Here is a 14,079-nt window from a genome sequence, read left to right as displayed (position 1 = left end):
TCGCGCGCGCAGTTTATCCCCGAAATATTGTGCAGTGTCCAAAATTTTAGTTATTGCCATTACACATTGCTCCTAAGGGTAGAGAGCTGTGCCGCAGGTACAGTGAATTAGAATATATGGGCAGTGCGCCAACTCATGCACCCCCGCTCCTCATCGCGCATGTCATGCTAAGTGCTGCTCGTAGCAGTGGCGCTGTCATCACTTACTATAGAACGTGTCTAGCAAACCGTAGCTCCACGCACGGCCTGCCTGGAGTAGACGAGGAGCGTGCGTCTGGTCAGACGCCAGAAGCGCTTTCCAAACCGGCCGTGCTCCAGTGTGCAATGCGCTTCACCACGATGCATTCAATATTCAATGACTGCAGCGCCGCCACTACTAGCGAAACAAAACGCGTCAGGTGGAGAGCCGCAGTCGCACTCAACAAAGGTTTTAGTACACTGTACCACAGGGACGTTGTAATAATCACGATTGGCCAAAAAAGCAGTTGTCTCAAAAGTCGGTCAGACACTGTACTTGACATTATTGCTACCAGAATATATACATATTGAGGCACATGCAAACAAAAATTCTCGTCACTATAACCGATACCGCATCAGATCCTGCATTGTTGATTTCGCTGTAGCAGGCGAGTAGTCCATGTTCCAATGTTCCACTTGAACATTTCCCTGTTGTGTTTCATTCAGCAAGCATAGCACATCTCAATAGCAGCAAAATTTTCAAGCTCAAGACCCTATCAAAGCCCATGAGGCCACTCGCAACAAAGCGAGCGTGACAGCTAGTGCTCACCTCAGGATTGTCAACGATGCAGGTCCAGTTATCTTCCAGTCGAAACTTCTCCTCTGACGAAGAAGGTCGGAAGGTAAGAAGCCCTGGCTGGTTGGGGATGCCATTCTGGTCGTAGCTGTTGAGCAACTCTGTCAGGGTACGCATCTCTTTGTCCTGCAAGGCAGCCGAAAACACAGGGGCGAGTTGGTCCACAAGCGATCCGGTAACTATCAAAGCCCATGTTACTGTTGCTTTCCAGGAAAACTTAATTACGTGCCAAAACACAGCTCAAACTGTCAGCCAAATGTCAAAGGGATACTAAGATAAAAGCTCAACTAGACAATATTGATAACTCTCTGGAAACCCTCTCCAGAAAATACAATCGCATATTAGTGGCTTGAAATAAAGGCCTAACTTCACTTTTTCTATATTGTTGATTGATTGATTATTCATTTAGAGGGTTTAATATCCCAACCCAACAGTGGGGCTGTGAAGCACACCGTAAGAAGGGTTCTGGATTGATTTTGACACCCTGGGCTTCTTTAACGTGCGCCTTAATCTAAGCACACGAACATTTCTGCAAGGGCTTGGGCAGGGTGTAATAGCATGCATAATTTCAAAAGTATGCCCTGAGCGCACAACTTTTGTAGGATACATACGCTTTTTATTAACGAGGATTTACCTATAGATGCAGAACACAAGCAGCAACAACTCACCTTTCTAGATCACAGTGACTTTTTCAGCAATGCTACTGTGTCTGAATACGCTTGTTCAAAGCAAGTACCCCCTCTCGTGTCCTTTCACCATCAGACTTTCGACGGAAGGTTCGGCAACCAACAAGCAAAACATTCTCATGCACATACTTTATCTTTCGTAAAACTTGACAGAACATTCACAGCACATCCGTAAAATCTTAAGACAAGCCCGAATTCGTAACCTTTACGAAACATTAAGGAGAGTTGGCAAGTATGCACATCTTGCTCACCGTTTTGGATGAGTTGAGGAGAATGCCAGTGCGCTTCCCCAGCACGGGCTTGGATTTACCAGCCTTCCAGCTGCTTTCTTGACTAGTACTGCTGATGGCACTGGTATCGTTCACCAGCTCATCAGCTGACACAGCTCCGCGTCGCCCTCTTTGGCTCTGCGCACAACCACAGAAAGACTTTTGAGCCGGCATTCATAGGCAACAAAGGTGTGCGTGTCTTGTCCTGTGTCTTCTTTGTATCTCTTGACTATGTTCAAGTTTTTTTCCTAAGCGAATTTTCTGAACACAAAGTGCAACGAACTGTTCATTGCATTGTTGAACGACAGTGCAACAAAAATATTTACGAGGCCCAGTAAATGAGGGGAACATGTTGATTGGTTTGCTTCGCGCAAGGATAACCCTGTATAACTGATAACGCGCAAAATGTTGCAAGAGTGCTGCTCGCATTCAAAGTGAGCACAAAACAGGAAACAAACATACACACAATTACACATCTATTTTCACTTTAACTATTCGAGCTCCAACTTAAGACTCATATTCAAAATAAATTTTTAAAAACCTCTCGGTAGATCTGATTCAAGTGGTTTTCGAGTGGTGCTAAAAAAGGTTGTTTGCAAGGTTTTGCGTATGTTCTCTGTTACTGGCAGCAACATAGATGCAGTAGGTGCTGGGACAAGTAGCCCATAAGAGACTGAAGAAACCGCATTAGCACGAGTTACAAAGCTGAAACGAAATTAAATGGCAATGCGTGTACAATGAAACAGCACTTGCATCGTGCCACTAAAATCATGCAGCACAGCGGAGCCTATAGCAAACATATGTGTCAGATAGGCTGCACTGCACTGTAAACATATGAGACATGACCAGCAGGCTGGCAACCCTGCATATAATGCACAGCAAGCACCATTCTGCTTCGATGAATGAGTGACTTGAAAAGCAAAGAATAGGCCAGCACAAGCGCTGTGTAGTACTCGTATTTTGCTCACGTATCAGAGGCAACCGTAGCACATCTTAAACTCACAATGCTGTGCAGTTTTAGTCGAGCAGAGAAAGCTGACCAGTCCCACTTAAGGTATGTCGCCACACTTTAAAATGATGTTTTTTCTTCAAAAAAAGCTAATTTTATTTTTTGATAATTTAAGAATGTGCAGACATTCAGAATTGTGGTGCAGAAAAAATTATGGCTCTATCGGGTTTTGTTCAAAAGTTGTGTTTTTTATACCTGCCCGCAGACCTTCCCTGAAACCAAAACTTACACCTTCTGAAAACGAAACCTACATTTCGATCATTAAAACAAACATATTGTTGGGCTCAAATGGGCAGGATACTTGTAGATTAGTTTGTTATGAGATATTTGAAAGATTAACAAAATTAAGCAAGGGTAATCACTACCGTTTTTTATTCAAATTGCAAAAATTGCCACATGGGGGCACACCACTTGGCATCGTGTAATTTACACTGCTCCCCTGTGTTGTTCTGCTTTTTTGAAAGCTATCTTTTCTTCACTTTAAATGACCTAGGTGTTAAGTCCTAGATGTTAATGTCCTGGATGTTAAGATGATAAGTATTACGCCACAGTAGCTTGCCTCAGCAGTGACCGAACACGCGTGAAGAATGCCAACCGTCAGTCGACAGTTGATGAAAAACAAGCCCCAAAAAAATGCCGAGCTATAAAACGATGTAAAGGTGAACTCGTGGCACCTAAGAAGGGACTCACCTATGAGTCTGGAGGGTTATAGCCTCCCACAACCTTCCCTTGATGCATATTAAGTGTTTGGAAAACTTAATTCTTGTTTTTCTCTAAACTTCATGTCCAGTTGTTTTTTGTTGCGCAAGAACTCTTGTAACTTTTCAATAAACCAATATTTTTCAATGAAGCTTTCCGTGCTTCTTTCTTATTCACTTAGCTGTGCAATGAACTAGGATTATTGAAAACCATGAATAACTTTTGATGGTATAGGATTTCAATTGAAATGCGACCACCTGAAACTACACAATTTTTTTGTTTTTCGGCTCGAACATACTTAATACTGATGACAGCGCAAAGATCCTAGTTCATTGCACAGCCTACATATACACCTACATTGCTGCCAAGCCATTTTCTTTTTGTGTGGTAGGATCGGTAGTTATGACTGCTGGTGTGATGGGTATATTTTGGGTCATTTTCTTAATTAAATTGTCATTAGTTTAAATTTTTTTAACCAAACACACTTTAAAGGTCTTTTTAAACAGCACTTTTGAAGGCAGATACAAAGGAATCAGTTTAAGGTAAAAAAAAATGTCACAGTTTCACCCAAAAGGCAAAGCATCAATTGCGATAGCAACTTAGTAGAGAGCTATACGGAGTAAGGATAGTAGTTTTATGAGCTGTATAAACTTGGACATGCAGCAGCAACAACATCATGCAGAACTGTTGACGCCGTCGCCGTTTTGCCCACATTCGCACCGAATGCGCGCGGCATTGGTGACTGTTGCCAGGGCCTCTGGGGGGTGCTCGGAGGTTTTCGACGAGATCAGTTTATATAAATACGCATTTGGTGCCGCAGCTAAACATCGCCTCCCCTCCCTCTGGTCCCCCCACGGCCTTTCGCGCGACATAAGAAGTCGCGTTTGCTCTATATTTATGGTAACTGTAAAGGAGGAAAGAGACGCTTAATTCTGCAGCCCTTCAGGGAGCACGGCGTAGAACGCACGTTTGTTCTCCGCCGTGCGTTTGCTCCCCGTGAAAGTTGCCGTCCCTCGCGCCCTTTCACTCGCACATACAGCGTCCAGCGCGCGGCGACAATTTCATCGCTGTTGACGTCATACAGAACCTCACAGTGACGGCAGAAATCCTCTTTGAGTGTCCATATAATTGCTATCGCAATAATATAAAAACATTTCCAAGAAGGTGGCGACATACCTTAATACAAGTGAATTTGAGCTCGCTGCCATTGCCAAGTTGTTTTAAATTTCAGTCACTGATCACAGTGTTTTGAGCTTAGCGACATTAAAACATTTTTTTTTTATTTTTGCAATAAAGGAAAGCACAACTTCATCTATATTCTCATAATTACGGACCCTTTTGCATCATTAAAGTGCCAGGTTGCAGGGTCTTGAGCACCAATTTAGATTTAGAATCAAGAAATAAGAGTAACCCAAGACCAATCAATGTTAGTGTTTAAAGGGGCCCTGAAACATTTTTCTGACTAATCATAGACTATTTTTCAACAAGCCAAGTCGGATTACTTGGACTCGTACTAAGTAGACTGACCACTAATTGGGCCAAATTCATCTGCACCCCCTAGGCGACTACGTTAGCAGCACAGCAAGCATGGCCAATGATAGCCTCACTTTTTTTAACAAGCCAAGTTGGCTTACGAGAGCTTGTTTTAAGTACACTGTCCACTAATTGGCCCAAATTCATCTGGTCCCTCCTGAGGCAGACTATGTTAGCAGCACAGGAAGTGTGGCCCACCTAAGTCCAATGATGGGCCACACTGGCTTCACATTGCACAATGTTGGCACAATGTTGGCTCCACATTGCACAATATATACCAATCCAGCTCTTTACAGAGCTGGATTGGTATATATGCAAAAGCAAACAGCAAAACCTTCCTGCTGTGGGTGTTGAAGCACAGAGACTGGTATCGGACATCATATTTCCGTCTGGCTTGAAAAACACTCCCCCTTACCTGCCCCCTTCGGTGTTTCAGAAATAGGCACTCACCCCAGAGATCTTGCGCTCCTTTTTGTCCTCCTTGAGACCGGCATTGCTGTTGGTTCGAGACGCCGGAGTCTTCCAGGACCCGCCGCTCAAACTGCTCGTGCTGTTGGCACGGCTGACTGATCCGCGCAGGTCGGCGCCATCTTTGGCTGCACACAGGAGGGCAGAGAGTGCAAGACAAATGAGCGCAGCAATTACAGATCACGCTGACACGTCAAAGTTTGTAAACAGGGCATAAATAGCACTCTGGTGAGCAACTCGGGGAAGCCTTTTCAGAGTTTGAGCTTCCTGGTGTATTGCACTCTTTACTGCTTGTAGTACAGATATTGCAGGAAAAAATATCATGCGCTGTTATGTTATCAAGTTATCATAGAGGAAGCTAACATAATGGATTAACTTTTTAAGTGAACATCTCTAACCAAAATTGAGACTTATTACAGCTAATGTTACAGGGTTAAACTTGGCTCCTTTGGGGTTTGAACAATGAATGGCGATATAAAATATGTCAATAATATGAGAAAGGGGGCAACCTACATGGTACCCTCCTTGCCTATTATTAAGCTGCATTACTTCCCAGTGATCATATTACTCAGGAAGGGAGCGAAGTTTGCCTCAAATCAATGCGTGCAATAAATTTCAATGCTTGCTTGGAGATAGTGTTCAATTAACCCAACTTATCTAAAATCAATCTGTCAAGAGCTTGAGCAGGCAATATATTAACTTGAAGCAGGCGTACATGAATTATGTGAACTGTGCACAAGGACTACATCGACACAGGACCAAAGAGTGACCTTTCACAATAAATCTCCAGGTGCTTTTGGAATTCCTACGTTGCTGGTATTCCGAATATCTCGACTGAAGAAGCTTTTCTTACGAATAGCAAATGATCAATAAAAGTTTACAAAGAGTGCACTATGCCGACGTTGGACATACTGACACAAACACCTTGATTTTCGTGAATGCCAGATATGCCACAGCTGTGGCATGTCATCGAAAATTCCTTGGTATTTTTGAATTCTTGTAGTTAATATGCACACAAAATATGCTGACTGGCTGAATCTACTTAGCCTCTTTAATTATTGGGGTAGTTTATACATCCCTCAAACAGTTGCTCACAATGTCCACTATGTAACACACAAGCAAAAACGAGAATATACTGCGAGAGAAGTGCATTGTATATTCCACCTAAATTGTTGATGACCTGAGTCACAACATCTGGAAGGCAGTCTCTCGTCATCACACTCCATAATCATGCTATGAAGAGCAAACAAGGCAAAACAATAACGACCTATCTGGCAGAACAATTAATGGTTGCTTTAACTCCGTCCACGTAAGACTATGAATGTAACACACCCGTTTCCTAGTGGCAAACGACGGTGCAGTGTTGAGAAAGGGTGCAGCATACGCGAGAACACGTCCCGACAACGCCACCCCTGTAAAGACGACGACTTCGTAGAACCACTAAAAGTGCTACTGCGAAGCCGGCGTGATGAAGTGTTCTCGATTTATCGCGACCACGGCACACGAGCAGTTTTTATTCCAGACGGCTGCCCCGAAAAATAAACGCCGCTTTCGAACAAGGGTGCTCCGACGCGATCGTTCTAGATACACGCATGATTAATTATACCAGCGCCGCGACAAACTATACATGCTCCGCAGCTGTCGCGGCCCAGAATACCAAACAAGCACACGGAATCCGCTTTGGGATGCGACCCCTTTTGTGCGTCAGCAATAACAAAACACGCAACACAATCGTTAGATCGACACTCGGGACAATTATGTTGACGATACACGCTTCCGCGGAGCAGCGAAGCTAAATACAGTCGGCGCGCTTCGTCAGACACGCAAGCGAACGGTAGCGAGATAACGGCACCGAAACATAAACAACAAGCTCGGCCGTGAAAGTCAATGTTACGACGACGCGATCACTACAGTCGAACCTACGCCACCAGTGCGCCTTACTACACGCACCACGATACACAAACACGCGCGCGCGCGCACCGACAAAAAGAGACCCCCCCAAAAAATGGAAGAAAGCAAAGCGACCGAGACACGGGTCAACGGTCTTACAGGACAAACCGCGGCGGCAGCGGCAAGCGTTACGCCATACACGCGCGTGCGCTCAGACACACGAGAGCGCGCTCTCCAAAGCAATGACCCACGAACCTGTTTTCTCGAACGCTACACCACGGCGACGCCTCGCACAAGGAACTGACTCACAGCCAAGATTGAACGTTGCGCGGGCCGACGCACTCTCTGACCAGGCTACGACGACGACCCACGGACGCGTCCGATCACTCCGGCCGGCGACGCAGGAACACAGTACACAGACAGGCGCAAAGCGGCGGACGACCACAGTTTCCGGTAGCGCGCTCCGCTGAACAGCCGACGAGGCTACTGAACGGCTTGCCGTTGGCTTGACGCCGGTCTACAGCTGTTGCAGGAACCAATCCGAACCCAAAGCAGATTGCAGTAATGGCACCACGTGACAACGGAACAAACAAATGAACACGCACTCGCTCACACACCAGCGCTGCGTCAACAAGAATCACCGGAGGAGATGTTTCTCGCCGTCGTCGCAGCAGCACCAGCAGATACTCGTGCGGAAGTGGAGCACGAACGAGCCGATGCCGACGACCGCTCGGGTCGAGCACGTATAAAACGCGGAGAACGGAGTAAAAGCGACACCGGGGCCGACGGGAGACGACGATGCAGCGGTGCTCCAAACGGCGCAAAGTTGTTTCCCAATCCAATAAGTGGCTGACGGCGGTCGTTAATCCCGCACACGCAAAGCACTCCCGACGAAAACGCGTGGACACCGGCGACGGCCAGTCGGTCGAGTCAGCGTCGCGACGCTGCTGCAGCCATATCCCAGTAATCCAGTAGTGACGGCGCCTGGGGAACCGCGTTGAAAAACAGTAGCAGCGGCGTGGCAACGCATCGGCGCTGGGCCAGGGAACACGGCGGCCCCTCCTGAGAATGGCGGCGGAGTGTTTTAGCGAATGCTCGCCGCTGGTTGGGCCGACGACTCGGAGAGGAAGCAAGAGACAAGGTCGCTCCCGTGAAATGGGGTCGGCCAACCGACATTTGGTGCGGTTGTTGTGGGGGTCTGCTGCTGCCCTGCCCCCCTTCTCCCCCTCTTTTTTTGCAGACGCCGCCGAGGGGAGGGGGGGGGGGGCAGGGGGGCGCTCTCGCCCTCGACCAGGTGCGTGAACGGAGCATCGGCACCGGTGCGAGGAGCGAGGGTAGGCGGCAGACAAACGGGTGACTTCTTGCAAAACTCCCTCCTCCGACCCTACACACGAGTTCTCGCCGGGGGGGTCGGAAGAAAACACGAAAGCCCTAAACTAGCAGCAGCAGCAGTGAGGCGTTGGCTGGTTTCTGTTTCTTGATCGGTGCGCCCGGTTTTTCTTGGCAGCTCGGCCGGAGCGACGCCGAGCAGCGCGGAAGGCCGTAATGGGCCCGCGGTGTATTTTTTTCACGCTTGCAGGAAGTCAGCTGATTGACGTAAACTTGTGCCTTCGGCACGTCTTCTACTGGTAAGCAACAACAAAGGGCCGAGCTTTTTTTACTCGCGCTGAGGCCGCTTACGATCGTAAACACTGTTCAGCTGTGGCCCAGGACAGGTCACGTTGTACGCTCGTGGAGGGTCCTCCTGCGGCGTCCACGTCGACAGACAAGCGTGGCAGCTATTGCGCCGTTAATCGTGACTATAGCAGATGTCACCGTGTTCAGACGACGTCAAGTCCACATCGAGCACCAGATTAGCACACCAAAAGAAGCTTGTCTATTCCTCGAGTAGTGCCTAAACGAACATCAATGATTACGTCAGACTACACGCGACACGCATCGGTTTACAACATAAAGCAGCCAAACTCGGTCGCTAATGGGCAATAAAACTAGCGTTCACAGCGTATACATGATCATCTATAGATTGCGACTATACGTTCCAAAAATAGAAAGATTACTGGCCCGCTGCAAACTACCCAAAAAGACGTCGCAATTCTCTGAAAGACGGAGCAGGGAGCGCGTCGAAAGCAGCTCGACCCAGTGTGTGTGTGTGTGTGGGGGGGGGGGGGGGGGATATTTCGTGTCGAATGACGCGGTCCCGTCCCTCTAATTGGCGCAGGCCTTCAGTACGCGCGTATCTCATCTCGCGATCGGCATGCCATATTCCGCAGAAGGAAAGTCATAAAAACAGACGGCCTTCTTGGAGACTCGGCGGGGCTGACCCTTAAACTAGACCTGAGGCACTTTACACAAGCGTCACTTCTCCTCCTACCCCCCCCCCCCCCCCCTTCCCCTTACAACACACCACCACCAAAAAGGCTCTCGAAGGCTTTCTTTTCCTCGTCGTCGCGCGGTCTCCCACAGCGCGGTTTTTCCTCACCTTTGCCACGGGCTACCAAAAGATCCGTGATCACGGCCTCGACCATCCGTCAGCCGACCGTGAGGCAAGTGGAGTGAGTGCCCTTCGCGATGCGTTCCGATCGAAACTGAGCTCTCTGGCGGTGAACGGGTGGTGTGCTGCTTCTCCGGACCTAGTATCGAGGAATGCATGCGGCCGCCATGGCGGCGCGCGTATAGGGGTCGTCTCATTTCTACAAAGACCTTCTCTGTTCGCCCGATCGAGATGCGTGCCTTGGGTCTCGTCGTCGCTATTGGGGACCGCGAACTATGCGCGTATCGCCGCCAACGACGCCATATGTGTCGTCGTAAACACCACGGTTGGCATCAGCGCAGCGATACGAAGGGTGGATGGACAGCATCGAAACGGCATCTCCCTGAAGGGAACGACGAAGAGGGGCGTATGTTGTATGTACTGACACATCGGGAACGTTAGCCCTCGGCCGCCGTCCCCGACATTCCTTGGCAGAGCAGAGCCGACTTCCGCCTTTCACAAGCGCGCCGGCTACTGTTTGCGACTTTTGGGCGCACGGATTCCCACGATTGGGGCCGAAAGCCCCTTTGTTGCCTCTGTGAACAGCGGCGTCGAAAAGCGGGGATAGACGGCGCCCGTATGATGATGGACTGATAGAATCAGTCCACGTCAGTTGGAGATATAACTCGGTAGTTCTCCCTCCCTTCGCCTTGCGGTTGTTTTCTTCTGCGTTGACCACTGCTGTGACATAAATGCCGTGCCAGAACGCGTTTTGGTTCTCTCATCGTCATTTAGTCTACCCTTAATTAAGGGCCCCTTTCGGGGTGTTACATAACAGCGAAACCTATCTTTCTCTCCAACTCTCACTTCTCTATTGTTTGAATTTGCATGTTGTCCGCGTGATCGCGACCGGCTTAATTATGTAGCTTAACCACATCTGCCGTCCTTACAAGTCTATAACTGACCTGAGCTGGCCGAACTGATAAATGCGCATCTTCTTGGGCGTCGGAATCGCATGCCGCGGCGGCTCTTCTTGCAGGTTTTATATATGCTGCTTGTATACTTCGTTGTACACATGTATATGTATGCCTCAGGCAATAGGAGATACCTGGGACATTTCAGAATTAAGAAAACGGCATGTCGTTTGTGCCGGCTTCCGTTGTGTATACACCAGGAATGCGAGGAAATAAACGTGCATGACTAAGTTTTGGCGACGGCGGCTACTTTCGGCTGAGCGTGCTAATTTTGTTTTTCGGTGATAAACTTACGTAAACATGTGCCCCAGTGCCTTCCAGGCATGTAGTAGGCGCAAAGAAGGCATGCATAAGAAACCAACCACGTTGTCGCACTCGTTCGGCGTCAATGCGCATGAAATGCACCCGCGTGCATCCGCCGCCAAGCATGGGGACCGCAAGCAGTGCCATATCGATGGACAACGCCGCTTAATTCATCTTTCACCCTGCCCTTGTTACAACGTCGTTGTCGCTGTCATCATCCTTCGACAACATACAGTTTCGCTGATAAGCCAGTGTTGAAGGAAAACCCCAGCCCTAATCTTGCGATAGCTTTGGCACTCGCCCGTCAACTGCGATAACGAGATATGAGAGAACACCCGGGAAATACCGCTCTGACACGCGACGGCTTTCCCGCCCGCGTGGCCACGTGCTTCGGAACGGCCCGACCTTTATATATATATATATATATATATATATATATATATATATATATATATATATATATATATATATATATATAGTATTCAAAATCAAAACCCATTTCTTAAAGAAAGCTGGTCGAACGCGAAGCTTTCTCCCATGCAAACTGAATAATAGTGAAATCCAAAGCCACCGATTACGCAACTAACCCAAGAAATGCTGAGCGACCCGATGCGATGCATATGTGATTTGATTGCTTGTTTAGGATTGTAGTTGAATCAAGACACATTTCGTTAAGTTGCATAGCCTTTATTTTAGATCATGCAGCCGTTGATTACACGCACACATGCACTCACACTTGCACGGACGACTCTACACTTGCACAGTAATGCCTTGTGATCGCTGTGGTAGACGGTCAGAGGCTCTGCCGCTGCCAATACAAGGGATTGGCTTTACGGGCACGATCGCGCTCGCGCTTACGTTCGCGTACGGCAGCCTCTTCTGCCGTGCGCTGCACCCGCGGCCGACCCATGGTGACGGCCGGGAATGCATTGCGTGACGCGCGTAATGCAATGCAGATATATACAGTTCGTCTGGGTAGCGTAACGTTGCAGTTGTCATTGTTCTTATCGGTACAACTGCGAATGGAAACTGTAGTGTTCTACGATACGTATGTAGTGCGCCGTTGTTCTATTGTGTGCGCAATTGCGCAGATAGTTCCATTGTGTAAGTTGGCTTTCCTGCAGTGCGTTTTCGGCGCTCACGGACGAATCAGTGAAACATAGAAAGCTTCGCTTCTCCTATCTCCAAGCAAGCATTGAAAGTTATTGCACGCATTGATTTGAGGCAAACTTCGCTCCCTTCCTGAGTAATATGATCACTGGGAAGTAATGCACCTTAATAATAGGCAAGGAGGGTACCATGTAGGTTGCCCCCTTTCTCATATTACTGACATATTTTATATCGCCATTCGTTGATCAAACCCCAAAGGAGCCAAGTTTAACCCTGTAACATTAGCTGTAATAAGTCTCAATTTTGGTTAGAGATGTTCACTTAAAAAGTTAATCCATTATGTTAGCTTCCTCTATGATAACTTGATAACATAACAGCGCATGATATTTCTTGTACCTGGGACATTGTAACAAACACGCGCCTTCATTTCTACAATTTTTGCAAGACGATGCCTGTTCGAATAAAGAAGAGAAACAGATTTAGGACTATTTGATTTCTGAACCAGAGTATACTCGTAAGTTACCGCAGAAGTTGCGATCGTTGAGTGGCCATAGAAACAATGCGGGTAGTCACAAATATAGGTTTGCAAGTGTATGAAATTCAAATGTGTATTAGCGCGTGGCCGCCGAACTGCATATGGTTTGAGCCAATAGCCCGGTCCCTGCGTTCCTTGCTCGTTTCGAAGGTCCTACTGGATTTCCCGGCCATACGCTTTCGCTGGCGGTGAAACATAGAGAGCTCCGCTGAATTCTTTGCCGTCGATGCAGTTATCGCTCCTGACGCTGGCATGTATATTGTCACAAACGCTACTGAAGCATAAAGTTCAGTTACGAGACACTTAAACAAGTTGGATGCGTTAAGGATTCATGAAATATATATACAACCGATCTAAAGCGCTCGAGCGTTGATCCACGACCGAGGTGAGCATATATGCTAACGTACGCTGCCTGCAGCAACGCCAATCTAAAGCAATGGCAAGTGCCTGTTGGCTCAAAAGATCGCGATTTCCCTGCAACGGAAAGGTAGCGCCATCTGTCACCGCGCGCTGGTGGCTGGCCATATGTATATATATATATATATATATATATATATATATATATATATATATATATATATATATTCATGACGGTGAGAAATGGCGCCACCATTCCGCTGCAGTCACATTACGAGCTGCCCGCGTGTGACCATAGGTAGGGCCACCCTACCATAGGCTAGGCTAGGCGTTCATTCCTTCGATATCGAGAACGAATATATCGGGAAGGCCACTGAGAAAACGCTTGAACTTTACTGCCGACCGATGTGAGATATTCTGCAAAACACTATCAGTGAAGGGAACAAAATGTTTAGAAACGGCTACCCGTTCGGCCTGAAGCGGGCCAAATCCCGGTATGGACGTAATTTGCGTTGCATTCGGATGTCTGCGGCAAACCTCGAGAAAGACCGCTTCTGCGGTAAATAAGAAAAAAAAATACAGCATTCGTAGCCCTCAAATGCTACTCGTACAGACGAAAGATCAGCGCGCAAGGAAGATTGCGTAATGTTGATCGACTATCCCGATCAATGAGCAGTCACGCGCTCCGAGTCATAACATCCAGTGCTGTATAAAAGACTTCCCACCAATAGCTCGCCGATTCTGCTTCAACCTGCTGAGTGATTTCTTAGAATTGACTTTAGGCTGCCATCGATGAAGCTTTTCTTTTCCTTCTTCTGCGTCTAGTCAATGTGATCTAGTAGAAAAAAAAAATCTAAACTTTCTGTCTCTCTCTTGAAATTTTGCGCCGACACTGCAATATCGCCAGCGCGCCAGATCCAAAAAGTTAATTCCGTAGCTTCTTGTCCTGATATCTTCTTTCGT

At 47.6% G+C, this 14,079-nt stretch overlaps 1 protein-coding gene across 5 annotated transcripts in view; it reads right to left on the bottom strand.

The window, feature by feature from the left end:
* Positions 1–14,079, bottom strand: part of LOC119445813 (pleckstrin homology domain-containing family G member 5-like) — a 676,589-nt gene that overhangs the window by 28,993 nt on the left and 633,517 nt on the right. For all 5 annotated transcript variants that reach the window (XM_037710104.2, XM_037710105.2, XM_037710106.2 and 2 more), the window contains 3 exons: positions 5,460–5,605; positions 1,751–1,906; positions 787–939 (listed from right to left, as the gene is read on the bottom strand). In XM_037710104.2, the coding sequence (XP_037566032.1) occupies positions 787–939; positions 1,751–1,906; positions 5,460–5,605 (455 nt within the window). The remainder of the gene's footprint in view (positions 1–786; positions 940–1,750; positions 1,907–5,459; positions 5,606–14,079) is intronic.

This window comes from Dermacentor silvarum, chromosome 3 (assembly GCF_013339745.2).
Source record: "Dermacentor silvarum isolate Dsil-2018 chromosome 3, BIME_Dsil_1.4, whole genome shotgun sequence".
NCBI lineage: Eukaryota > Metazoa > Arthropoda > Arachnida > Ixodida > Ixodidae > Dermacentor > Dermacentor silvarum.
This window is presented reverse-complemented; position numbering and strand designations above follow the sequence as displayed.